The sequence below is a fragment of the Etheostoma cragini genome, chromosome 14, assembly GCF_013103735.1.
Source record: "Etheostoma cragini isolate CJK2018 chromosome 14, CSU_Ecrag_1.0, whole genome shotgun sequence".
Taxonomy (NCBI): Eukaryota; Metazoa; Chordata; class Actinopteri; order Perciformes; family Percidae; genus Etheostoma; species Etheostoma cragini.
In genome coordinates, this window is record NC_048420.1 from 7411639 (window position 1) to 7438845 (window position 27207).

General features: G+C 39.8%; 1 protein-coding gene across 1 annotated transcript in view; it reads right to left on the reverse strand.

Moving 5' to 3' along the window:
- The window catches only part of csmd2 (CUB and Sushi multiple domains 2), a 240948-nt gene that overhangs the window by 34215 nt on the left and 179526 nt on the right, over nt 1-27207 (reverse strand). Inside the window, exons 34-47 of the mRNA XM_034892760.1 lie at nt 26426-26521; nt 24239-24442; nt 22349-22473; nt 20242-20338; nt 19192-19296; nt 18794-18912; nt 16538-16607; nt 15221-15337; nt 14803-15012; nt 13249-13437; nt 9701-9878; nt 6543-6688; nt 6364-6444; nt 4985-5098 (exon numbers count right to left, since the gene is read on the reverse strand). Coding sequence (XP_034748651.1) covers nt 4985-5098; nt 6364-6444; nt 6543-6688; nt 9701-9878; nt 13249-13437; nt 14803-15012; nt 15221-15337; nt 16538-16607; nt 18794-18912; nt 19192-19296; nt 20242-20338; nt 22349-22473; nt 24239-24442; nt 26426-26521 — 1851 coding nt within the window. The remainder of the gene's footprint in view (nt 1-4984; nt 5099-6363; nt 6445-6542; nt 6689-9700; nt 9879-13248; nt 13438-14802; nt 15013-15220; nt 15338-16537; nt 16608-18793; nt 18913-19191; nt 19297-20241; nt 20339-22348; nt 22474-24238; nt 24443-26425; nt 26522-27207) is intronic.

The following is a 27207-nucleotide window of genomic DNA, read 5'->3' on the forward strand; positions in this document are numbered from 1 at the left end:
AATAATTCTTAGCATTTTTTTTTAACCTTGCTGTGTGTGTCAACCAGGTGGGATTTATTGCCTCAGGAAATCTCTGATAATGTCAGGTAAGCCGTTACTCGTAGGCAAGGCATTTTAAATTAGGCATGTTCCTATTGAAAACCTTTGACACAACTTGTTGCCAAAAATGTGCCACCATTAGGACAAAACAAATGCTAAATATCTGCAAATTGTGTTTACCATAAATCAAGAAAGATTATTTTGGGGAGCTTTTTATGCCTTTTTTTAACATTGTACTTGCACAATACACTGTTTGTGTGATTTTGTGTATTTAATTGTTGCAATTGTCTCTTGTCTCTCTCTCTGTCTAACGTTTGTATGCCTCAGGGAACTGTCAAGTCTGTGAAATGATTTACAACCTCAAGCACCTTAGTGAATGTGAGTCAAAAGGCTTAAATCCATCACTGATAGTGAAACTGATTGCACCGGGAAGTAGCACATCAAATCTAAGCGGGAGGTTCATTAAACAATCAAATCTCTGAGGATGAGATGTGTGTTGTCGGTGACCTTTCAAAAACCTCCAACGTGTCTTCAAATATGCCTTCAGCTTGTCTTGGAGCTGACTAAGAAGGACAGACATAGGCTCTTATCTATGGGTTGCTACTTATTAAACCAATCCACTTTGAAATACAGCACACTGTTTGGTTGTAAACAAAAGGGCATTAGGGGATAAATCTGACAGCTGGAAAAAGGCAGCTTCAACACACAAGGTGAGACCAACATAGATACAGCTCAAAATGCAATTTCACTTCAATGAGACAAGGAATGGAATACCCTGGTAGCAGGAACAGCACTCTATGAGACATCTCTTCTGTTTGGATAGAAATTGTTCATGGTATGCAACAGTCTCCCAATGAAAAATGCAGTGGAAGGCACACACACCTGCATTTATCCATGCACACTTTGTGCACTCTAGAATGTAAGTATAAACACGCCGTGCTTTGATTCACAATCCAACAAATTGTAGTGCTGTTGAGATGCCCTGACTCATGTGGGTATTTAATTAGCGTAAGCTGTAGAGCAATAACGAGCTGATTGAAGGGGATGGGCCACGACATAAGCATTAGCGTGGATCAGGACCTTACAACTCAGGGGAAGTCATGGATGACAATGAACATGTGGAAAAGGGGCAGCTGTAATCCATTCTGCACAACAGCAAGAAGTGGGCTAGGGCAAAACAATAGTCAGGGGAACAAAAAGGAGATAGACAGAGAGGCAGGGGAGGTGAACAAACCGAGCGGGATGAAGAAAGCGAGCTAGCTGAGAAACTAATTTGATGGGTGATTATGCAGGTTTTAACCAGAAATCTGTCCGGGGGATGAACACAGGGATTTTGGATCATCAGAGCTCATTGTGTTTCATTAATGAATTCAACCAACAATTTGTGTGTGTGTGTGTGTGTCTGTGTATGTGATGTTGGAACTCCCTGTGATCTAAGGAGACAACAGGTGTAGTTTAGGTTATTTGGTCTAATATAATCCGGCCTCATCAAATAGCAGGCAAATCAAATATTGTGCAAACCAACTGGTTGTTCCAATGGCAGGAAATACGAGAGGATAAACACATTTGCCACCGGGACTTGCAAGAATTCTCTGGATAAAATAAAGATTTTTTTTTTTTTAAGTGTGCATGGTGGCAGCTTTTAGCTACTGGCCTATAATGTCTTTGTAGGGAGAAAGGAAAAGACAGAGGCAGAAAATCACAGATCTGGGTATTGAAAGACACCTGTGGTTAAAAGTGTGTAACAATGCGTTGCACTGTGTTGTTGTCTTTTGAGCCAGCCTCAGAAAAAGATAAAGAAAAAGAATGGGAAATAAAGGGTATATGTGTTATGTAAGAACAGAAGTCTGACGCTAGTGAGTCAGGGGAGGGAAGTGGCGAAGGAGGGAGGGAGGGAGAGTGCAGACGGAGGGAATGCAGAGGATGAGCGAGGATACTGGTGCTGAGGGGCAAGCAACACTGCAGAACTGCCTGTAGGCTCCGGTGCTGCTCTCTGGCAGACTATCACTGTGACAACATATACTGCTGTGTAACCCAGACACATGCTGTATATATGTTTATACAGTACATGTATAAGCGTGTGATGTGTGCAATTGAATGTGTATGTGGGTGGGGGCAGCTTGACGAGCGGGGAGGGCTGTGCTTGTCAGAGCTAGAAGTGGTGATTTGATAGGTGCAGCTGCAGCCGGCATGTCCCCTGCATTTCAATGAGCTGTGCACTTCTGTCTCTTCACTGCCCTCCAACTAAGTCTCTCCCTGTCTCTCTTTCTCGCCTCGCTTTTTAACTCCTGTTCTACTCTCCCTTACTTGCCATCCTTCTGCTCTTTTAGCAGTCTCTCCTCTATTTTTCCAGACAGATGTTCAAGAATCTTGTTTATTCAGAGTAATCCTAAACTGTTCTCTTCCTATCCTAGGCTCTTCTCTCCACATCCAATCTTCTCCTCGCCCTTCACACGAGCAAGTGGAAGAAATAGTTACCAGGCAAAAAGCTAAACTTTAGAGAGGGGGAAATAAACACACGCGCAAAGAATTATCCGGATTCCTTTTTTTCCTCAATTGAAATATGAGACTTTCAGTCTCCTCTGGGTCCTGGGTACTTTATTCCATGTCTTTATTATTAACTTACACAAAACTCCTTACACATATCTCTTCTTTCCGTTTTAGTGCCTTCTTTCTTTTACTAACCATTCTTCATCCTTTATCTCATGCTGAGAGCATTTGTATATTTTTCCTCTATATCAAATTTTTGCCTACGCTCCACCACATAACCCACAAACTGAGTGAGACACAAACTAATGACAAAGCAAGACAGGGCAAAAATTATGTCTCAACAAGTTTTAAAAAAAGGAACCAAGACAATGAACAATATATGCATTTATGATATTTTGAAGCAGAGAAAGAACTGAGGGACCCCTCTACGCACTCATTCTCTTGCCCAGAGGAAAAGTGTGCATACAACATCAGCAGTATTATGATGATGCGGTTTGCTGGGAACACTGCACTCATTGATTCCTCTGGGAGGATGAAATCTCAGCATGTAGAGAGTGCCACAGCAACCCCCCTTTAGCCTCATGGGAGCCAAATATCATCCACAGAGACGGAAAGTGCTACCAAGCTGATATGTGGCTGCGGGTCCATGACCACAGACAAAGTACCCATGGGAGCCAGAAATAAGGCAAAATTCAAACTAGTGAATGAGTATACGATTAGGCTACCTATAACCCCTTAAAAGTAAACTTACAGAGGATCCCTTTGGGGGGTGTCACCTGTGTCACAACACATTTGTGAGACATAATTGTCAGGATGATGCATCTCAAGAGGCTTCTTCTGTTAACAATAAAATACACTCTAAGTACTACAGTGTCTTAATATATACTGCATGCGCAAGATGATAATCATGATGTATGAAGATTTACAGCACAACACTGCATGATCTGTTCCACAGTAGCGGTCTGCCGTTAGCCTCCACCGGGACGCTGATGCTAGTTTAGCTAACAGCTATTTTGGGTAACCACTAGGTGACAGCTTGATTCAGTCTAAAATAACGTTACTCAAACTAAACACTAAAGTTAAGTAGAACTGATGTAACAGATGTTATATATTTTTACTGTATATATTTTTTTCAGTTTTGAAGGTCTTTTACGCGCTGTCTCCGCTAGTGGTTAGCCAAATTAGCTGTTAGCTAAACTAGTGTAAGCATTTGGAGGCTAACGGCAGATTGCTACTGTTGAACAGACTTTCTTTAACTGTCTATGGGAACAGATCATGCAGTGTCGTAAATCCTCGTTTATAATCTGTTCATGCGCGAACATTTTGCGCATGCGCAAGACGGATTGTGCAGGCAGAACAAATTGTGTACCGACATATACTACACATATACACACATATACTGCTGCTCTTTACACAAAGAGTGTATGTACAGCACTTTAACAGTTGCACCTATTGTTAATATGCTAGTGCACTGTGCTGCCGGTGTGTTTGCTTGTATGACAGTGTCATCTGAGTTTGCTGCTATTTGATAAGCTGAAATTTATGTTTAGAAAATCCCACATAAATACATTGTTGCTCAGAATCCTAAAGACATATTGCACCATCAGACACTACAACACCTGCACCACCTGATAATGTTGTAGTTTCTGTTCCGGTTTCAATTACACACCACTCACCATGGATCTATTATATCTTTATTGGTATTGTCTGTATTTATATTACTTTTTCAATATTATTTATATTATGGTCACACTTCAATATCATTTTATCATGGTTATTTACTTTTGCTATATTATTTAATAACATGTTATTCAATTTAATTTCACACCACTTACTTACTTACATTGCAATATTTTTCGTACTATGGCCACCTAACTTTTCTTTACAATACCTTTTAGAAAATGCCACTTTATATTTATTTAGTATTTTTTGCACATTGTCTGTTGTTTTGCCTGTGGTTTGTTTGTTTGTTTTTATTGTGGAAAAAATTCTGCTGTAATAAGTGAAATTCCCCATCGTGGGATGAAGAAAGTATTATCTAATCTGATCTAATCACCAGCACATGGACAATCTTATGAGACTTAAAGCTAAAATCAGCAGTATTCATTTAGCTTTCAACCACTTATCACAGAGGATTTTATCTCAACATACAGACATCTCAGAACCCTTTTACAGGAATTGTATATTCCATAGATTTTTAGGGAGATAAAAGATAAAGTAGCGGGAGAAATACGTACTAGAAGTAGCCAGAAGAGAAAGCGGTATTGAAATATGAAAAGGAAGAGCTCCCGGTACCTGGACCGGCAGGATAAATATGGGTAGGAAAAGTAAAAGAGCTTGAAAACCTTGGAATGTAAAGAAATGTAAAGGCCCTTAACCCTCAACCTATCAAATAGAGCTACTCCAAGATATGCCTTTCACTGGATAATTTTTCAATTCTCAGATATTTACTCACCATCACATGAGGGGGGAGGCCCTTCAAACTCCAAATGTGTTCCCAGCCGGCAGGTCTGGATGCTGTTTCCACTTAAATGGTAGCCTGGAAGACATCTGTAGCGCACTATATCACCTGAGCAGAGAAAGATGGAGAAGAGAGAGGTACTGTTAATGACGTTCAGAGATGTGGCAACAATCAATATGATTAGCGTTAGGTACCGAAACCCGGTTATGACTGGTATCTACCGGACTGAATGACAACACCGATGATTTTGTTGCCTTATTTCAGAAGCATCACTGCATGCGGCGCTTGTTTGCAATACACTTAACAGGAGGTAAGGATAGCCTACTATTAGCTAGTAACTGTGAACATGGTTCAAACCCTAAAAAATAAATGCATGGCTGTATTTCACTTGAAAAGATTCCAACATAAATAAAGACACAGTGTAATTTGCCAGGCACCATGGCCACTACTGGAGTCAGAGTTGTAGGAGAAACAACAACGATGAGACTTAATGGTGTGCTTAATTGCACATAAGCTCAAAGCGCATACAATACTGTTATATATAATAACATATTATAGAACCCCTCTGACGTGTAGTGGTTCTCTTTTTTGACAAACGGCCTTAGCAAAAAACAAGCCATTGCTTAAGGTCAGCGACTATTGTTTTGTTCTGTTTTTAATTTTTTATTGTTTTTTTAAAGTTCAGTTCAGGCACCTTTTAGGCATTGGCACTGTTTAAACATATTGTTTTTGCGCCTGTATTGAAAAACTGTAAATAATACCCAACCCCAAATATGATTGACACAATCCAAAATGTCATCATACACAAATCAGTGCTCCTTAGCCAGGATACTGAAATGATGCAGAATTAAAATGATCTATTGTGTATCTCTAGTAAAAGTTAACAGCGGAAAAAAAGTCCCACTATAAATCCACACTGGAGGTCCTATAGATGAAACACTATGTTGGTGTTGTTGCCTTTGTGTCTCTGAATAATAATGCGGCAAGAAGGTATGCAAATAAAAAGATAAGGGGAAATAAATAAATAATCTCTATTGTCTTTTACAGGGGAGAATGAGTGCACCTACCTCAAATCCCTCTGGCTTTCTGATTATTTTGTCATGATCATTCATTTATACTGCTGCTTCAAAATCCCCTGGGTTATGTTGTTTGGGGTCAGTCTGCATTCAATACACAACTTGCCTTACGGGATGTGTAGTCAATATCAGAGTCATTGAACATGATGCAATGTAAATTGCCAAAGCCAGAATATGAGCTCACAATGGGATAAACTATTTAAAATGCTACAATTCCACAAATCAGGATGGTAGCCGACATCTAACACAAAAAAGTCAGAAGTGCCTAGATAGAAGCAATTGTGGGTTTCCACCTACCAATTTTAAACTCTTTGCTTGCCATCAGGATCTCTGCATTAGGAATGATGGGGGGAGGCAGGCAGAACTGCAGTCTGTAAGCTTTATTGAGAGGATCAAAGACATGAAAAGGGTCACACACAGAATGTGCAAAATATCTGGTAGAGATAACAATAAAATAAGAAGAGTAATTTACATACCTTGATAGGTGATACGGAATAGTCCACCCTTCTCTGTGTTACTACGGAAACGAATCAGCACCTGATTGGATGTGCTAGTGGGAGGGTCGTTGGGTTCACCATCAGTGAACACTCCCAGTTTCCTGGCTGTCTCGTGTGGACCATCCCTAATAGGAGACAAGGTTACAGGTCAACTTTAATTTCAAATAGTGATGACAATTAACCATGGAGATGCTCAACTGCTCACTTGGTCTCTAAAAATAAAGTACCTTGAGGCTCCGTGACGCATATCTGTGAAAAAACCGAACCATGCCACTTGCCAGGATAGTGTCAAGCAGCTTCCAGCAGCAGCCTATAACCTAGCTGCTCTCACTTTATCATACCCAAAGCAATTACTCTGGGCGGCTCTTGGTGATAATGTTGAAATAAGGTAAAAATTACAGATAAGCGTGGAATGACAGGTCTGGATTGCACTGTTTCTGCTAACTGCCATCCAATGGGAGCGTCCCTGGAAGCTGTGGCCCAGCCTTTGCAGTCCCCTGGCGTGGGCATGCCTGATTAAGCCAGTTCCCAGATTCCTGCCACAACCATTCGGCTTAAAAACCATCTGTCTTTGGCTGTCAGACTGGGCATGGGAGATTACAAGCAGCTCTGGAAACGGCTGACTAGGGACTGCTGCCTGACTGCACTCTGGCCAAGCTGCCATTACGGGACCCATTTCCTTGGCTCAGTAGTTCAGTGGATAGATACACAGCGGTGGTAACTGGAAACTGGGGAACACGATAGTCCCCATCTTGGCTCTGCATGAGCTTGTTGGGAAAGATCAGCACAGTGGGGGCAGTTTACAGAAGAGCAAAAATACGCTAACTAGAATTACCGCCATGTGGTTAGATGCCTCCCCCACCAGTCAAGTTGCAGTTTACATCCATGTCTGTCCCTACTTAGAAAATATGTAGTTAAAACTTTGAATGAAAAAATATTTTTTTTTGTAAACTGTGGATGCTTCACACACATCTTCAACCCAGCACAGAAGATGTATACACTCACCACAGTTATAAGGTGGGAACCCAAGACTACTGAATTGGATGGCTACCAATTCAGTAGGCGTCCAAATGTGAAATAAGGTCACAAACTCCCTATCTGTTCCTGAGTTATGGAGTTGAATAATGGCCCAAAACGTGTTTTTGCAGAACATTATGATGTGGCAATCTGTTTAAACTTTGACTTTTTGAATAAAAAATGTCATCATCTCTAAATTTTAACCTATTAGACATTTGAGTGATATATTTTCAGAATAACCACAGGAATTCTTGAGTTGACAGTGACCCTGATCTTTGACTACCAACTTCTTATCAGTTCCTCCGTTAGTCCAAGTGGATATTTCTCCCCAATTTGAAGACACACCTTCAAGGTGTTCCTAAGATATTGTTCACAAGAACGGGACAGACGTAAGCTTACAGAGACCTTGATCTTTCACTTTCAAAATCAAATCAGTTTATCCCTGAACCTTGAAAAAGAGGAAGTGTCTGCCAGATTTGAAGAAATTCTCTCAAGGCGTTCCTGAGATATCACCTACAGAACGACGGGATGGATGGATGTAGAACCTGAGAACATAATCTCTCGGCCCAAGGCTGTCGCCGGCACGGAGACTTAAAAAGATGGACAGTAATGCTCACTTTTCAATGTCAACTAAGTGACATAAACTCCACAAAAAAAAAACTTCAGATCAATTTCTGTAAACAGCCAAATCTGTAAAGCAACAATGTCACCCCATGTGGACTTTTCATGTGGTTGTAGAGGAGCCAGGTTGGCTGGCAGTCAGCTCTCCGGTCTCCATGGGATCCAGGACCTTTGGAGCTCATCTCAGGGATAGGAGATAAACTGGGACTGGCAACCATCATGCATGCAAAATCCTCTATTTGGTTGCACATATGGCAGGCCCAGCAGTGCATTAGGGAGGTGATGAAATTAAACTTTACCCCTCGATACTGAGTCAGGCAAACACCTACCACATAAACGTCCTGACACAAACAGTTATACACAAAAAGGGAGAACAAACACCTTTTCCACCAGCCAAAACCTACTCCCTCTGTCTCCCTCTCTCGTCTCACACACATACTGTATTTACAGAGATGGGAACCACATTCCACCTGCTACTCTGATGATGTCGATTGGCTGATTGCATTCATTACATGTCAGCGATTTGTATTTAGAAAACATGATGTAAAAAAGTCATAAAAAAAGTCATATAATTTATACTTCTGTTTCTGTTGTTAAGATTGCATTCACGTGTGAAAACCCATAGAAGTATTTGTTAGGATCAGAGGTTTCTGGTGTTGCCGCTCAGGTTCCCTACATTTTACAGTTCCTGCCTTTTAAAAAAAGAATTCTTACCAAAACAAATCACAATCTTATTATCCTTTACATTTGTATAGATATCAATGTACATTACATTACATTACCAGTACATTACCAAACAAAGAAAAAGGGTGAAGGGATTTGATGATTTTAAAAAGACTGAATTGAAGAGGACACCTTAAAACAAAAGGAGTTTTCAATCCAGGAGGGAATGATGGGCATGACAATAACAACAAGGACACAAGAAGAAGAAGGAGATAAAGCCAAAAACAAGGCAGAGGTGATCTTTTAATCTAAAGCAATTTTTGTAACTGTAAAAGATGATAAAGATGAAGAATATGTAGTGGGAGGCCATACTGTACTTATTAGTTAGAAAACAAGCTGCAGTCACATCAAAGGGGCAGTAAATTAAACAAGAGAGAAGTGGGCAGGGGCATTAGAGGTTACTGGACCTTGATTGAGGTTTTTTTTTCACAACAGAGACGGGAAGAAAAAGAAAAATGTAGGTGTAACAGGTTGAAAAGTAGGAATGGGTGACAAGGATTTCAAGGATGGGATTGAAAGAAAAGGCACTATGGAGGTGACGCTAGAAAGAAATGAACTGCAAATAAATGCAATACATTTCTATGACACTCGAACATGTACAGAGTTCCACATTTGGTTGAGTTGGCCTTGAGAATTTGGTTTGGTTATAACTAGAAAACTGGTTACAATATGATTTTAGTTTTTTTCTGACATTTTATGGTACAAAGTATGCACGGTATGCCATAAGAAGGGTATTTACACAATATCTGCAATACCTGGCATCAGTAATTTCTTACCAGACAGTGATGAAGTCGTGGGGCCCATGGACATGAAGCAGGGTGAAGTTGATTTTGATGCCTAAACCAGGAGCCACAGTGATCAGCCAGGAGCAGTCAGCTGAGCTAGGGTACTCTTCTGGATAACCCGGGGAGAAGATGGTCCCATTGTCTGATGTGATGTTCCCACCGCAAGGCACTGAGGGAGGGAAGGGTGAGGGAGAAAGGTAGTGTGTGTGTATATATATATACATACACACACACACACACAGTATATATACATCAATATTAGTGAGCCAGGAATACAATGGGACAGATCCATAATTCAGCTGCAATCAGGGGGAAGATCTTTTTCTGCTTCCCGTCTCAGTGTCTCTCTCCCCCTTTCCTTCACTCTTCGTCTATTGCCCAGGCGCTTGTCTGAGCTTAAGATTAGCCAGTAAAGCCTGTTAGCAAGAGGGGACTTGGGTGGAGTGTTTTGCTAAGATAAGGCCTCAACCCTTTCCCACTGGGGTGAACAGAGAGAGTGCAGAGCTGAGGCGAGGGGCTATTGTGGACTGGGCTTCTGAGGTGTGTATACAGTACAAGGAGTGGATATGCATGTTTGTGTAAACTTGAATGTGTTTGGGTGACAGGAAAGGTTAAAACAGCATGTCTATGTCAGAACTGACAACACTGGACCCTCACAAGTCTACACATGCATGATTTCCTGAGGTTAAAAATATCCTACACAGCCTGAAAAATACAGTAACACTCACTCTCACACACACATACATACACGCAAACTACTCTGCACCCAGCACCAACTTTGCTTGCATAGAAATTATAACTATAATTCCAACACTCCTCAGGAACTCAGGGAGTTCCAACCAACTTAATGATTACGAAGCGTTGCATTCCTGCTGGTGCCCTTGGAGAAACCCCATACTCACTGTGGTGGAGCAGGGAGAAACTGTAAGGGGGGGGTAATCTCAGTAGTGCAAGCATCTAAAGCAACCCAGACAGGGTATTTAGCTTAACAGCACACCCTTGGATGTCTGTGGGTATTTGATCATTCCCAAAGCAGAGATTGCATGTTTCATCCCTCTGTTCCTCTCTCAGGTCATGTGTATGCTCATGTTATAAAGCTGCCTGCTTTAGCCCTGGGGTTGATAGGCCCCTTTGCTGCTGGCACACCTGTTAAATGAGCTATCGATTAGAAAGATTGATTAAACCCTTGACACTCTATGGAGTTGCACTTGCACATCTGGCTGACGCCATCATCTGGCAAGCAGTTTAATCTTATGTGTAAAAGAGTGCATGTTTGCTTAAAGGGTTAGGTGGAAACAGAAAACTTGTAACAGGGCTGCAATTTCTTTATTTATATAGAAACAAAAGGAAAACCGTAAGGCACAATATGTTTGGGTAATAGGCGCTTGTAAAATAAAAACGAGGATTACTTTGGAAAAAAACTTGAACTTTCACATTTTCATATTGTAAGTTAAGGTGTTACAACATGGTAAGTAATAGAAAATAAACTGAGAGGAGATTTGCTAAAATTATCAATCTCCTCTGAAAGCAGAGGCAGTGATGCATTATTTTGTAATAGTGTGCATGCATGAAAATATCTGTAAAATTAAAACACTCTTTAGAGTTATATGGTTAATTTTGCTCTCCTCCATAACTGTGTTAGTACATAGTCTGGCCACTGTCCAATAACAAGTGTTAACATCCATGAAGTAGAGTACTCTGTTGAAGTTGAAGAGCCACTTTGGATCTGCCATAACCAATCGCTAACATTTGGTCGTGACATACAGTATTTTATGCGCATATGCAACAGGAGGGGAGACCAACAAGGCTTTTATTTAGCATTAGCCTTAGCCAACTCCTTCACCACTAATGGAGCAAGCTGGAAATCAAAAGAGGAGGGCCACAACATCATGGCCACCAATAAAACTCAAAAGCAAGTACTTAGGAGGACGGAGCCATGCTATAACCCTTTCCCTGTAAACGGATCAAGTTGATACAAAACAACCAACCTGTACACACCCTTGCATATGCATGGACACACACTGGTACAATAACTGATAATTACAAACTACAGATAATATTAGCTTTATCCTCCATTAAACCTGACGCCTGTAATCAGCTGATGAATCTGGAAGAATGCAAATCAGATATCAAACAATGGATGCCATTAAACTTCCTTCTTTTAAATGCTGAGAAAAGTGACTTTCACAATATCCCTTGTATTAGAAATGTTGGTCTCCTGTTTAATCCTAATCTTTTTTTAATGAATATATCAACAGACAATACAAACTGATTAATTCCACTTACTAAACACAGCCACGATTTGTCCCGTTCTTCCCCTGGCTTATGCTGAAACACTTATTCATGAATTTTTCTCATCTAGGTTCGACAACTATAATACACTTTATTCTTGCTTACCTAAATCAACTATTTGCAAACTAGAATGTGTACAAAAAAAGTATGGAATAAATGCCTGTCTCCTGACTGTTCTAAAAGTAAATCAAATATAAATACAAAGCCCCTCTTCTTTGGAAACATCTTCCTACCCAAAAATCAAGAGGCTAGCACTGTCGACTCATTCAAAAGTAAACTCAAAACACAGCTTTTTGCATTAGCCTTCAACCTCAGTCTTCCCTAAATACTAAACCATGGTTATCCAGCTTACTGTATACTCAGCCTATGTGTGCATGGTTACATACATGTACTGTAGGTTGCGCACTTTTGAATAGGCTTTATATGTGTTTTTGTATGTGTTATGTCACTTCTGTATGTTGCATATTTTATTAATGGTGCCTTTACCCGCTTTTAGTGTATGCATTGTATATCCGACTTTCTGTTTGTAATTAATTTCATGTAGTTTATCTCACTTGTATACGTTTTTGTGTGTTTTGCTGTAAAGCCTCGTGAGACATGCTTTGGAATAATGGGCAATAATAAACTTCGACTTGACACGAGTTTAAACATGCACGCATGCACACACACACACACACACACACACGTTATTTTCTCAGAATATTTTCTCTGTCTTAAACATGCAACTATTTAAAATGCCTATCAAAAGGAAAATTGCTAGTAATTGCTGTTCCCTCTTCACTCTGTTGCTCCTTCTCTCACTCGCATTCATCTTGCTGCTCGCCCAGTCAAAGTTCCAGTGTTGAGGCCTCCCTCTGTAGTTTTGCCTGCCTTATTGAATAATTGACAGCCAGAGCGTGAGAATGTGGGTCAAGGACGAGGCAAAAGAAGGAGCACCCATAACTTTTTCTTTAGAAGAGTATTGATTTTCATTGAAGAGTACTTTGCTCCATTAATGGGGAATGATAATTCAGTTTAATTGCATTATTCATAATAGATAATCACTATCGCCTTAGCCGCACTTCACACTAATGATGCTCAATGCATTCTAAACAGGAAGTTATAATATTATTACATTGGTTCTGCGTTCATGAGGCAGTGTAGTCGGCCACTTTTTGGAGGACTATTTAGTGGTCAGATTAATACAAATAAAGTGTTGAATTTGCATACTGTTTGTGTATTGATCCAACAAATCTTACATCCCTTACCTTCGCAGCGAGGGAAAGGGTGATCCCAATTACGGGTGGTGCCATGCTCACAGGTGAGGATAGAATGTCCCATTAGTTGATACCCTGGCAGACACTCAAAGGAAATGGACTGGCCCACATTGAAACCAGCACCCACCACCACTCCGTAGCGGAAAGGCTCTGGATCGGGGCACTCCTGTAGCTCATAAGCTGAGGGAGAGAACAGCGTAAACATTACTCAAATTCAAATCAGTACTTTTTTTTTCCCATATAGGTAAATACTTTAATTCAGTTTCATTTTAAACAGGTCTATTTTATTATGACAACATAAACATATGGTTAATATAAAACACAAGGAGCACGTTTAAACATGTCCCTGTATCCTCACTACTTGTTTCAGCCAAAAGCTAGCAATCAATCACACAACCTTTACAGATATGCCCTAATATGCTTTCAGACAAAAGAAGTGTTAAAGTGGAGCGTCATCTATTTTATATTTTCTAACTGTAATTCCCCTTCCTCATCTTTCTATTGTTCTTCCTCCTTGTGCTCAACCTACAGCAAACTCCCCCTCCTCCTCCTCCTCAGGAGTTTTCAGAGGGAAAGAAAAAGCCAGGGGCGGGTTTCACTTGTGCTGAAGGAGTATGATGCAGTAATCAGAAGAAGTGTGGGTTAATAATTCTTCCTTTTTTTCCTCTTGGATACAAAAGTAAAGCAGGCAGTGAGCCTTGAAGAGCCAGGGTATAAATATGACTAAAGAAATTGATTTCTATGGATCACAGCTTCCCTTTGTAAGAGATAACTCATGCAAATACTGCAAAAGGCGGGTATTTGCAAATATAATGCTTGATTTATATGCTAATGCACACATAATTATGTAAATACACAATGCTACCTTTCGATTTGCCGGCTCGTTTGTTGAATCACAAAAGAACAAACTTTGTGTGCCTGTTGCATTTGCAGACAAGGGAAATGTATTCCTGCAGCATTGCCTTTATTGGCACCTGATAAGAAAATCTTAATGATCAACAGTTTTGTAGAGACATTTACAAATTGACTGGCTCTGTGGGCTGATTAATCTGACACAGTCAGTTTTAGGGCTAATTTAATAATGTTATGGCTTTACATGTGTAATACACCTCACAGTGAAGTGACATAATATACATTTTTTAACATGAAGAAAAAAAAGGGTAACACTCCCAGTTATTATTTGTCATTCTGCTGATACATAAAAATAATTCCTCACTGGGAATTTATCCTGTATTCTGAGATTGTGTCAATATAGAGTAATAGCTATGATCATTATTGTTACACTATCTGCACATCTGCTGAACCACATTTCAGTGACACCAAAGATGGTTTGAAGCAGCCAAAAAGCTCCAGCCACACTGAAGTAATTACTAGTTTGATCACAGTTTGCAGAATAAAGTCATAATAATGATACTTTCTCAGCGCTGCAAGCCTTCGCAATTATGATCATTATTATAAACCTATATTAAACCATGAATATATTTTTGTCTGATCATAATTTTCAGTTTTGATCTTCAGCGTCTAACATTATTCATAGTCTCTTACCCTGGTACTCAAATCGGAACCCCGGTTTGTTCTGGGAATGGTCACTATGAAAATATACTGTGGTCTCATGGGAGGTGGTGAGAAGGGAGGAGGAAATATCCTGGCCACTGAATCGACCAATCACTGCGCTTGTATCGAGAGGACCATTGCGGATCTCAAGGAAATCATGGTTGGCCTCGGTGGAGAAGTTGAGGAACTGAAGGTGGGCTCCTGGGAAAATAAGAAATGTCGAGAAAGACGTGGTTAGAAATGTAAAAAAAGGAATGCCATCCTCTTTCTGAAATACTAATAAGGTGCCTCTAGACAGGCTCACACATCAAAATTAGTTTAATTGTAACTACAAATTCCACATTCCAGCCCTACACATTGCAAAATTAAAGGTTCTTGAGTGTGGAAATTGTTTAAGAGTGATGCTCACCATAACCAACTGGTAGGTAGATTCTCCAGGTACAGTCACTGTTGCTAGGGTAGTTGCCAGGGAAACCAGGGCTGAGAATCATGCCCTCCATCTCTTCCCTGATTCCACCACATTGAGCTGAAAGAAGTAAGGCAAAGCAATGGAATAGTCTTCTTTCTCAATCAAATCAATGTAGTTGCAATTTTTAAGCAATAATAAAATTGCTGTTTAAGAGTGAATTCAACGTGAAAATTATTAAAACGTTCCAATTGACTTACAAAGAGACAGCATTGGGAAAAGGAAAATTTATTTCACTATTAAAGAACACTGGAACTCCTTTCTTTCTATTTGAGATATCGGGATGCCATTTACTGTGTCTTTAGCTGCTCTTGCTCATTCTCTTTTCATCTTAAAACCATGGTGAAGGAAAAATAAAATGTATGGAAATACTGAGTACAAGCGATGGTTGCATCAAGACAGATGAAATGAGCGAGAGATCCTGAACCCAAAATTAAGAGATGAAAGGACGCTGAAACTAATGGTGAAACACTTAGCTGACAAAAGGAGAACAGTGAAGTAGATTTAAAACTAAATGGGACAAACAGCCAACATAAGTCAAAGTGGGGAGTACCACACAGAGAAAAGCAGTGTGCTGTATCATAGTGTCTCTGTAAGGAATGAGTGAGGGGTTAAATGCTATCCTCTAGCAGCACCAAAACCCTAAGGTAATCAGGAAACTGCTGATCCCTGTGAACAAGATGAATCTTTCCTCGACTACATCCAATCACGGTCTGAGATGGAACTAATTAGGCAATAGTAGGTTGTTCCAATAAGTGGAACTTGTTTGTCAAGGCACTCTCACAGGGAGGAAGACTTAAGATGCAATATAGAAAGGAACCTAATGCAGTTTCATTCAGTCAGTGCGCTTAGCTTTCAAGGTAGAAATATGAAACTCATTTTAAAAGTGCAAACAATCTCATAAACTCAAACAAAAACAAGTGAAAAATAACCCTTACTTTTGTTGTTTGTATCTTCTGTTTTCTTTATTTTTTGACGGATTCAAGAGCTACCTTATACCTGTTATATAAAGTGTTACTGTATGTGAGCAGCGGAACAGTATTGGAAAGGTATAACGTATCTTTGGCTTAAGTATGTAGTGATATGTCTTTGCACACGTCAACTCTTTACATTAGATACTCTGTACGTTGTTTGAAATAGTTAGCTTGTGTGCTGCTTGGCAAGGTGAGGGATCTCCGAGGAAAAAAGTTAAAATGTTGAAAGATGTAGAAACAAAACAGGATAAAGGCAGGCCATGGAAGTGAATGAAGATATTTTTACCTATGCAGAGAGGAGGTGGGTAGTTCCATCGTCTGACGGTTCCAGGCATACAGGTGATATGTGAGTTCCCCTGCAAGGAGCATCCATGCACCGATGTGTGCACACGCACAAAAAGAGAAAAGTGCAATAAAGAACAGGCAATGAATTTATTTGTTCACCCCATCAGTCACTCATATGTTGCTCCAATTATTTGCCTGTCTCCACACGACTTCATGTGGCGACTAAATGACTAAATCCATCTCAAGTGACAGAGAACAATAGAGAGGGAGCATCACAGGCATATTAAGATGATCACATTTATAGTTGCACTGCTAAAATATATTTTTTCCTGGAAGCTCTGCAGTTGAGTTTCAAAGCTAACTTGCCAAACATTTGATTATGAAAAAAATATATTCTGATGTTAGAACATAATGAGCTTACTCAGCTGACCTTTTCAAAAAACGTGTCTAAAGACTGTAACCCACTGTAATGAGCCATAGACTCAGAGACTGAGGGAGTTTAAAGTGGACACCAAGACAATATGCTGGTGACATCTTTCAGTTATAATGCACTCTTTCACACGTCTCACTGATTAAGGACAGATACTACAATGGTTGATAATGACATCCGATATTTTCGAGCTTGAGGGTGACATTTTAATTTCCTCATTACCTTGTCCACCTAAACCTGTTAGCTGGATTTAGGTTTAATTTTCCTATTTATATCATAGAATTACTAGTAGATAAGCGTAGGTAACACAACAAGGCAATTATGCATAGGAAGATATGTAGGATATCTGTGTTTTAACAGTATGACATACACTTAGTATGACTAGTACAATAAAATGTGATTTTATTGTACTAATTTTATAATAATGCTGGAAATAATTTTGGAGACTTCATTTACATATGGGTACATTAACATAATTCTTCTCGATAATGTTGGAAGCAAAGCAATATTCTGGCCATTTATATGATTGCAATTTAGTAGCATATTAAATTTAATTATTTTCGATGGCGCGCAAGTTGACTTAGATGCCTTCCCATAATAACTCAGGTTACAGGTTATGTAATTATTTGGATTATCCAGAAAGAAACCAACCCAAATCTTTTTTAGGCAAAAAATTAATAAATAAATAAATAAATAAATGAGTTCTTGTCCTGCGGCTATTAAACTTTACCAAAACTTTTTGTCACAGCAATTGGACATGTCCTTATGGACTTGTGTAGTGGAGAGTGGAGAGGGAACTTTCAAATAGAATTTGTGTCAACTACTGCATCCAGTGTGTTCCACAGATGTCACCATCTGTCTCTTGTAGCCCAGATGATACAGTGGAAACCCTTGAGGATGTGCAGAACATAGTCAACTCGGAGGCTGTGCAGAATTCAGAGTGTAAAGCAGTGTTCCTGAGACCTATCCTGTCTTTGGCTATCCGTATTTGAGCAACTTGAGGGGAAAACTGTCATGCATCATAACATCCAGGGTGGATGAGAGAGATACATCAAAACAACCATCCCTTAATCTATAAAACCACTGAGCAAAACACTGAGCTCAGCACATGCATAATTTGGTCACAAGAATAGAGGTGCAAAGAAGTCGTATACATTTCCTAACTGGTGCCTGTCAGAGTACTCCACATATTACTGCAAATATGTTTACAGTACATTGATTTAATCACATTAAAATAATCAGGCTGAAAAATGAACATATACCTTTTGCTTAAACTTCTAAAGCAGGGATCTTCAACAGGGGGTCCGGGACCCCTAGGGGGTCCTCAGAGTCAATGCAGGTGGGATTGTCAAATTATTGTTGATTATTGAAAGTTTTAAAAGAAAATGTAAGTCTTAACATGAATCCAACATATTATTAGCAAATATAAATCCCCAGTGCTTATTGGCCTACAGGTAAGGTAGTCACAAAGAGAGCCATCCACAGATAAAGTTCATCCTAAGCATTCACTGTTCCACATGTATGTTTAAGTAGGGGGTCCATGCTCTATCTCTCTTTCAGTTATGGGTCCTTGGCTCAAACGTTGAAGAGACCTGTTCTAAAGTGTCTAGTGACATGATTGTGACATTCCATCTAGTCTACCCCTGTTTCATGCATCTGACATTTGGCTTTATCCACTTCTGTAAAATGTGATCACTGCTTGAGGAGATAACTGAAGAGAAGGAAAACCAACAGCAGTGACACTGACAAAAGACAGAAAAGGATAAGCATCAATGTGGTATTCTGGTCACTTATGACCGAACCATATCTGAAGCTTGGAGATGTTACCTGTAAAGTATATCCAGGTTCACACTGGAAAGACACCACATTGTTCATCTGAAGACGCTCCCCAACCTTGATGCCATTCATTGGAACCAGAGGCTCTGGGCAGTTGGTCAGAGACACCGCTAAGAAAGAGATGAAAAAGACAACAAGGACAGAGAAACGGGAAAGGCAATTTAATAATTATACAGAAACATAAAGGGAATGATATGTAAATAAATACAACAGAAAACAAAATGTTTACATTTGAATGCAAACTGTGACTAAAACAATTACAGGAAAGACGTTGGATCCTGATGAGAAAGACAGCATGGAAGTCCTTAATAGAAATGTACTGTACCCCTATTGATTAAATACTTCTCCTCTTCCACAGGGTGTTGGAACTTATACAGTGGTATACTTACTTTTATATTCTAGCCTGAATCCAGCGGCAGACACACTAATATCAGAGAAAAAGTGAAGGTAGAGTTGGTTGGAGGTGCTGTTGAGGAGAGCTGGGACTGTTGTGCCTGGGGAAAAGATTGATAGTGTAGTTTAGCAATGCTATCTCCTGCATAGGCCGACCATGACTAAATGTATAAGATACTGGCAAATAACCGAAAAGCTTGTTCATTTTACTGTTGCAGACTTAGGGGAGTGTATTTGTGTGTGTCTTTGTGTGTGTATGCAGCATAAATATATGCAAAAATAATTGTGTGTAGGCGTATTAGGATATTTGGGAAAGCAGATGCATAATAGGGTGACCTACTCGCTGCGAGAGGAAGAACAGAGCCATTTGTTTCATCCAATGTGTGGGTATGTATTTATGTATTTAGCTGATAATAAAAGAAACCAAAAATCTGCAAACAAAATAAAAACAAAATAATATGTTCTAAAGATACTGTATGGCCTGTAATTAGTTGTTTAATAACTCAAATTTGTGAGCCTGGCATTTCTCTTTGATCTTTTTACCTCAGGGTACATCTAACATTTACTTCTGGTCAGGTTCCAAGCACAAATATAAGGAGAATTCCCTGTTGCTGTATCCTCACCATGAGGGGAGTTACACAGATACTGTAAACACACGTTTACTTCAAATCCACACAGAAAAGGCTAACCTTTGTATAATTATACCAAGATGTTCAGCGGGAAACTCAACCATTCCCATAAGTCCAGCAGCTGTCTTTAGCAATGTTACAATAACAACTGTGCCAAATGAGGCCCCCATTATTAGTACTGCACGTGCTAATTTGGTTAACAAACCGAGTATGTAGATGTTCCAGGAATTTGTTTTGCTCTTTGAAAACTGATTAGGCTAGTATGTTGCTTCCACAATGCTTTTGGCAGGTGTAGATGAGTGGTTTTAAAAATGCGTTGTGTCTATGGTTGAGGTGGGAATACTGTAAATGCTGAAAACACGATTAAACACATGCAAGAAAATAAATGCACACATTTAAACACATATACAGCAATACCTGAGAAGCTGCCAAGCATGGTGTCAGTGTTGTCTCCTCCGTCAAACACCTCCAGCGAGTCCCAGTTCTGCTCTGTGACAAAGCTGATTACCTGGATCTGAGAAAGGGATGAGACAGACAAAAAGAAGTATGGTATTTAGAGTGCAAAGCAGGAACAGTAGGGTCAAGGGTGTTTGTGCAGGGAGATCCGAAATGAAGTAGACAGGTTGAACATGAATGAGCATGGCCATTTGGCTTGTAACTACTTTTACTTCAAGAGTAACAGCTGTCAAAATGTCACATACAGGCTATCCCCAGAATGACAACGCAAGGTCTATGTACAAAACAACAGGTCACCAATCTTCTATTTTGTACTCACTGAGTGTTTCACAGGAACACTTATAGTTAAGAGTCAGAGTGCTTTAAAGGCAAAAATAACTATATTAACTTGTTTTGTTTTATACTGTTTAATACATACACAAAGGGCAAAAAATGAAATCATCAAAGCTATGAGGGCTACACAAAAAGCATTCTCTCAACAGAACAAAATGTTAGTCAGTGTGCAATTTAGTATGTCTCTGCTTTCTTTTCTTTTTTTAAAACACACTTTTGGAAGGCTGTGTTTAAGTGGTGGGCATTTGATTTTAATTTAGGCAAAAATAGCACATACTGTAAGAATAAAAATCTCCTGAATTATGGATTACAAAACTTAATAGGGTTACAATGTGTCTTCAGCTAAAATGCACCGATTGCTTAAACATTGTAAAGTTCTTCATTCCTTTACTCTCTCCAAGACTCCCTTTCTCTTCCCTCTCACGTCTGTTCCTTAGCCCTCTCCTTGGATGGCTATAGATCGGATACGAGCAAATTAAAGGGGTGGTAGGAGCTCTGGCGCATCCCAGGGAGACGACGCAGATCACAGATTGATCTTTCATTAGGGGGCCACAGCAAATGTGCCGGCAAGGCACCTAGCTCCTTTAAGTTCTCTTCTAAATCATGACACTCCAATTAAATGTCTCTCTGCTAGCTGGTAGAAGGGGAGCGACAGAAACAAAGACAATGTGAAAGAGATAAGGTCGACTTGGGATAGTAAAGATGAGGAGGATTCAGCTGCAGAGTATAGACAAAGCAGCAAACCTTCTACATTTAGCACATCACATTTTAGTTGCACAGGTATTGACCCTTTGGAATGAGGATGTGTGTATCTGGGTGAGCAGTGGTGGCCAAAATAAAACAAGGACACACACTCTAAAACATATTCAGCAAACTCTTCCACTGTCAGTCAGGTTACGTATACAGTACGTTCCTGTGTCATGCTGTTTGCTTTTTAGAGCGTGTGCATACAGTTAAGTCTCCGTTCTTATTCTTGGTCTATTCCGACTCCGAGCCATGTTAGTGTGTAGTGCTGTGCAGCATGCTAAGTGCGCCTGTGGGCCATCTTGTGTATTTGACCTGCAAGGACAGTCAGCTGAGGTGATGGAGCTAATAGCCGAGGGGAGGCACTGAGGTCATTAGCCCCAGAGTCTGAAGCATAAGCCTAAAAACTTTCCATAAGGCAGATCCACAGGGACCTGGCACAGGTTCCTGGTGGAGTTCCTTCACACAAGCATCAAAGAATAAGACTATGCAAACTGAATTAATTCCCAAGAAAAAAAAATAAAGTAAGTCAAGAGGCAATAATATACAAATGTATTTCAAGTTTTGCAATCTTAAGTTTCTGGTATAGTGATCTACCAAATTGAATTCTGAGGCATTCCAAAGTCTATATACTTTATAATTAAGCAGCTCTCCTGTAACCTGAGAACTGCAAATCCTATAACGTGGTATGCTGAGGATACACCTGTTGATTAGCCCATGGTAAGATGAAAACATTTCAGCACACGGGATATGAGAATATAAGAATATGCAGAGCTATAAATGCTACAGGCTAACGGTAAATACAATCTGGTGTTTCCAAAAAACGTGTTTGGAATTTCCATATTTGTGGATTAACTACTCACCTTCTTGGGTACCACTTGGAATCTGTCTTTAATTTACTGGATGTAACACATTTTTGCGGGATCTGATTACTACAATTCTGTTCCCCAGGAGGTACGTTGATGCCAGGGAGAAACTCTCTAATACAAACCTGGATTCCTGTTCCTTCAGGAACAGTGATCTTCCAGACACAGTTGAGGCTGTTGAGGTAAGGCTCAGGAAAGCCAGGAGATAAGATGGTGCCAGTTCGGTGGGTCAGATTGCCTCCACATGGAACTGCAGAAAAAAAGTGATGAAAAGATGAAAGGACGTTAAGTTATATCACAGCATACCAAATGTATCATGGACGTGCAAAGATGCAGGCAGAGTAAGATTAGGTTTGCACACTAACATACTCTTAAAAAAAAGAATTCATATTTCTTAATTTTCTTTCTTAACCTTTTTCCTCAACATAGACGTAATTCTCCTAGTAGGATTAGCAAATTTTCTTCAAACAAGTGTTAACATTGCAAACAGGATGAGGATCACGCAAAAAGTAAAGCAAAAGATAATAAAAAATAAAATAAAACATGACAGTGGATAGTTTTTATCTTTTAAGTTCTTCACTTGTTACATTTCCAACTTGTTTTAAAAGGTCCCATGGCATGGCAATGTCACTCTATGAGATATTATGGTAACAGTAATATGAGTAATATGAATTTCCCTAGCCTGCCTATGGTCCCCCAGTGGCTAGAAATGGCGATATGTTTACAATATAAACAGTCAAAGAAATGGACACAACACCTTTAGACTTTGAGAGAGACCAGTGAAGTCAATTAGAAGCACTTTTCCGGTGATGACTGAGCGTTACTGCGCAGCCTCAAACTGAGCTTGATGACGTAAATGTGTCCTGAGCAACCTGTCTGAAAGTTTTCTGGTAGCTGTGCCAAGAGAAATCTCAATCCTTCTGAATCTTGCAGAGACGGAGTGTGTAGGAATATATAAGGGGATAACATAAGCACAGGCCAATTATTGCTAACTAAAATGCTAGTTAACATTAGTAATTAAACAGCTAATGTGACTTAAAACTGCCTGCGAGTTTCTCCTGACTGTACGGTAACGTCTCTACTGTGCGACAGAAAGTCGCGTAGTTAAGACACAGCCATAACGTGAGATACAAGGTAATGGAGCTTTTTATACATTGTTGTGTTTCTTTAGAAATAAACAATGGACAAATAGAGTCTTTAAATGCTTCAGTTATTCGCTGTCAAAGGGACGCCAACATGAATGGCAGTCATTGGAATTCTTTAAGGCTCAGATGAGCCGATCTGGAATCTTCCCTATATATAGTCATAAGGGGAAAGATTACCTCCCCTTTCTGTTTTGCCAGCCCAAATAATTTGGCCCATGAAAAAGAGAGAGACATCATGGTTTGTAAACGAGCGAAAGATGGCAAGTGGTCAAGGCCATAACCCCCCCTTGTCTCCCCCCCCCCCAATAGCTACAGACACAGAAATGGCATGTCTCAAGGAAAGCTCATTGTGGGACTAGCTCTAGTGGCTGTAGTTCTGAACTAAGGCTGAATTTTAGGAAAGAGACTTCAGATATGAAATTAGGGGACCCCTAAGGCCTATATAAAAGCATTAAAAAAGCAGCATGTCATGGGACCTTTAGGAACAATCTCTGAAAAAACAACAACATGTAATGTGTGTGTGAGTGTGCCTTTGTATGGACAAGCGGCTATCTCCATACGAGTGTTTGAGTGTGTATTTGTGACCCTCAGTGGTGCCTGCCACCTGTGTGCTGCATCTCGCTGCATTGCTACAGGCAATGGCTGGCAGCCCACATCTGTGTTTTAGTAACAAGAGTTTGACACTCAAGGCATCAATCAGGTGGGAGAGGCACAGAGACAGATGGAAAGAAAGTGAAGAAGTGAAGTAAATACAAATGAAGAAAAAAGCCAAGAAGAAAAAGCAAGATAAACAAACAAACAAAAAAACACATCCAGGCTAACTGGCAAGCAATTCTGTCTGTTTGTTGTATTTGAGTATTCATTCCTTACCTATACAGCTGGGAATGGAGCTGTTCCATTGTGCCAGGGCATTGGGAACTGTCAAACATTCAATGGCACTCGGTCCCTCCAGCATATAACCTGGACTGCACTCAAAGCGGATCACAGCGGCAACAGAAAAGTTGTTACCCATACGACGGCCATTCCGGGGCTCAGGGACCGAGCTGCACTGGGTGGCACTGGTCCGTGGCACAGCTATGGAGAAACAGAGTGAAAGACAGGGTGATTAGAGGTAGGCCTGCACGATATTGGAAAAAACTGTATCTACATAGAAAATGAAAATGAAAAAGGAACCATTCTTTGTTGAACTTTAATACTGTATATACCGTATTCATGATTATTTATTGATAGTAATAATGCATGCATGTTGCTTCCTGCGGCCTGCTTATTTTTTAGATAAATTGATCAACGTTGAATGCGATTCGTGTGCATGCAGAGCCTGCATGTCACGTACTAGCAACAAACTGTGTATCCAGGAACATTTAAATCAGTGTAAATTACGTTAGATCAGACACATACTGCTGTAGATTAGTTCTACGTTTCCAGCAACGCGGCTCCGAACCATAACGTTAGTTGGGAAAGGCGCCTTGTTTCTTTAGGCTAACTATATTAGCTTTAGCCTGGCTGGTAGCATCTTTATGCGGTGAAAAATGGCCGGGAGACGATCACGTTGCATTAATCAGGTGATTTATTTTGTATTTGCAGCTAACAGAACATACTGACCACTGTAGCTTCACTACCCATTGAAATGTACATGCATCACTGTGTCAGTAGCAGCTGCCGTGGCACTTTTCTACACATGGAGAGCCTCTGTTCTCATTACAATTAACACAGTCATACTAACGTTTCATCTCATACGCATGCTGCCCACATGGCTACCTGTCTTAAAGGGTTTACTTTTCTATCAAGCAGCAAAAACGTTTTAGCGTGACTGTAATAACACAGTGTAAGCTGTAATTCCATCTTGCGGGACTAATACATACATACTATACGTTATTATTATTAGCCTTATAAACAAGTCATACATGTTTATGACTTCTGACAATAAGTGTCATTCGTTTTTTGTCATCATAAGTTGAGATTGTTTGGGTTGTCTTAATTATGACTTGACATTAATCAAAGTGACATTACCAGAAGTTGTCTTTTTCATGACAAGTTAACATTAAATTTGTTCGGGATGTCTTTGTAATGACAACATGACATTAACACACATTACCAGAGGATGTTAGAGACCAGGTTGGAGACCATTTCTATCACTTGGTCAGATAGATGTGTGACAGGATATTTCACAAAACTGGATGTCATCACACAATTATGACAGTGTAATATATACAATACATCTTCTGGTAATGTCATCCTGGTTAAGATCAAGTTGTAATTACAAAGACATCCCAAACAAATGTAATATCAACTTGTCATGACAGAGACAACTTCTGGTAATGTCAATTTGATTAATGTCAAGTTATAATTACGACAACCCAAACAGTTCAAATTGACATGACAAAAACCGAATGACACGTTAATGACTTGTTTATAAAATTTATGATACGTTCATGACAGTCTCATGTCATAGTTATGACAGTGTCATGTCACGATTATGTCGATACTGTCAATTAAACTGTTACGGAAAAGTTACTATGGGTGTCATATCAGAATGATCATGCTGCGTCCCAAATGGATCATACAAAAAAATAACATTAAGCTTCTCTTTGCCTTGTGGCTCCATCAGCTTACTTAGAATAAAATACAAAAACTGAATTATTAATTTATTAAACTTTCTCCAGAGCTGCCAATGCCTTTGGATATCTGCAGCATATGTCATTTCTGGTACAGTGCATTGTTAAAGAAAAATAACAATTCAAGAGAAAAGTGCCTCTTAGGGGAATAGAAGAACAGGGGAGTTTAAGCACAACCTCTTCAACAGACTGCTATACTTCTATAATGTTAATGCTCCAGAGCACACACTTCTGCTGACACACACAAGCACCAATCACACAAGCACACACACAAGCACATCACAGATGAAATAGTGGCTGAAGGTGAATCCTTTCAAAATCACTCAACACATCTTCTATTATGTAGGGAAACTGGGTTGCTAGAACATAGGGGATCCAAAAGAAACAGGATGCTAGGATTTGTTTGTGTGTATTTGTGTGTGTTACTGTGTTTCACACTCACCCTGGTAGACCATGTGGAATCCTTTCAAGCTGGATTGGCCTTTGGAGGTGAAGCGGATCAGGATTTGGTTAGAGGTTGCTAGTGGCAATGACTCGCCTGTGATGGGGAAAAGTGAAGTGTTTTTAGCAGAGTGCTGCCTTCAATTCATGTGTGTGTGTGGGAACAAACCACTGTTTCTAGTTCCTTAATTGCCATCTTATCACCTACGCAGTTAAATAACTAATCTTTCCCACATCCATCTGGTAAAATACAATTTTGGGTGTGAATGCTAGTGACGCTTTTAGGGATTCAATCTGTGTGTCCAGCATGAAACTTCAAAAATGTGGGAGGAAATCTGCTCATGATTGTATCAAAGAGAACATACAGCAGGTTTCTGAATAAGAAGATTTAGAAGCCATTTTCATTGCATGAAATTGCAAAGAAACCATAGTCTAGACTAGAGCTGTGCTACATAGGTGATGCTAGGCTTTCACAAAAGGTCCTACTGTGATGAATACATAAAATGCTTAGAAGACTTTATAAGGCATACTGAGTGTATCACAATATGTAAATGTATGGCAATTATTAAGATTATCCTAATATTTTACTGTCATACAGGATTAGTTTATCTTCTATGCTTATTGGATAGAAAATAATTTCCTTCAGCCTCTTGTAACTAAATGGGAGTCCTGATTATTGGCACTGATAGCATTGTGCCACACGGCAGCTGAGCCTCTGACCCCAGTCTGCCTTTGTCAAGTCATGTTCTTGGAGCTTAGAAGCCATTTTTGATTAGCATATGA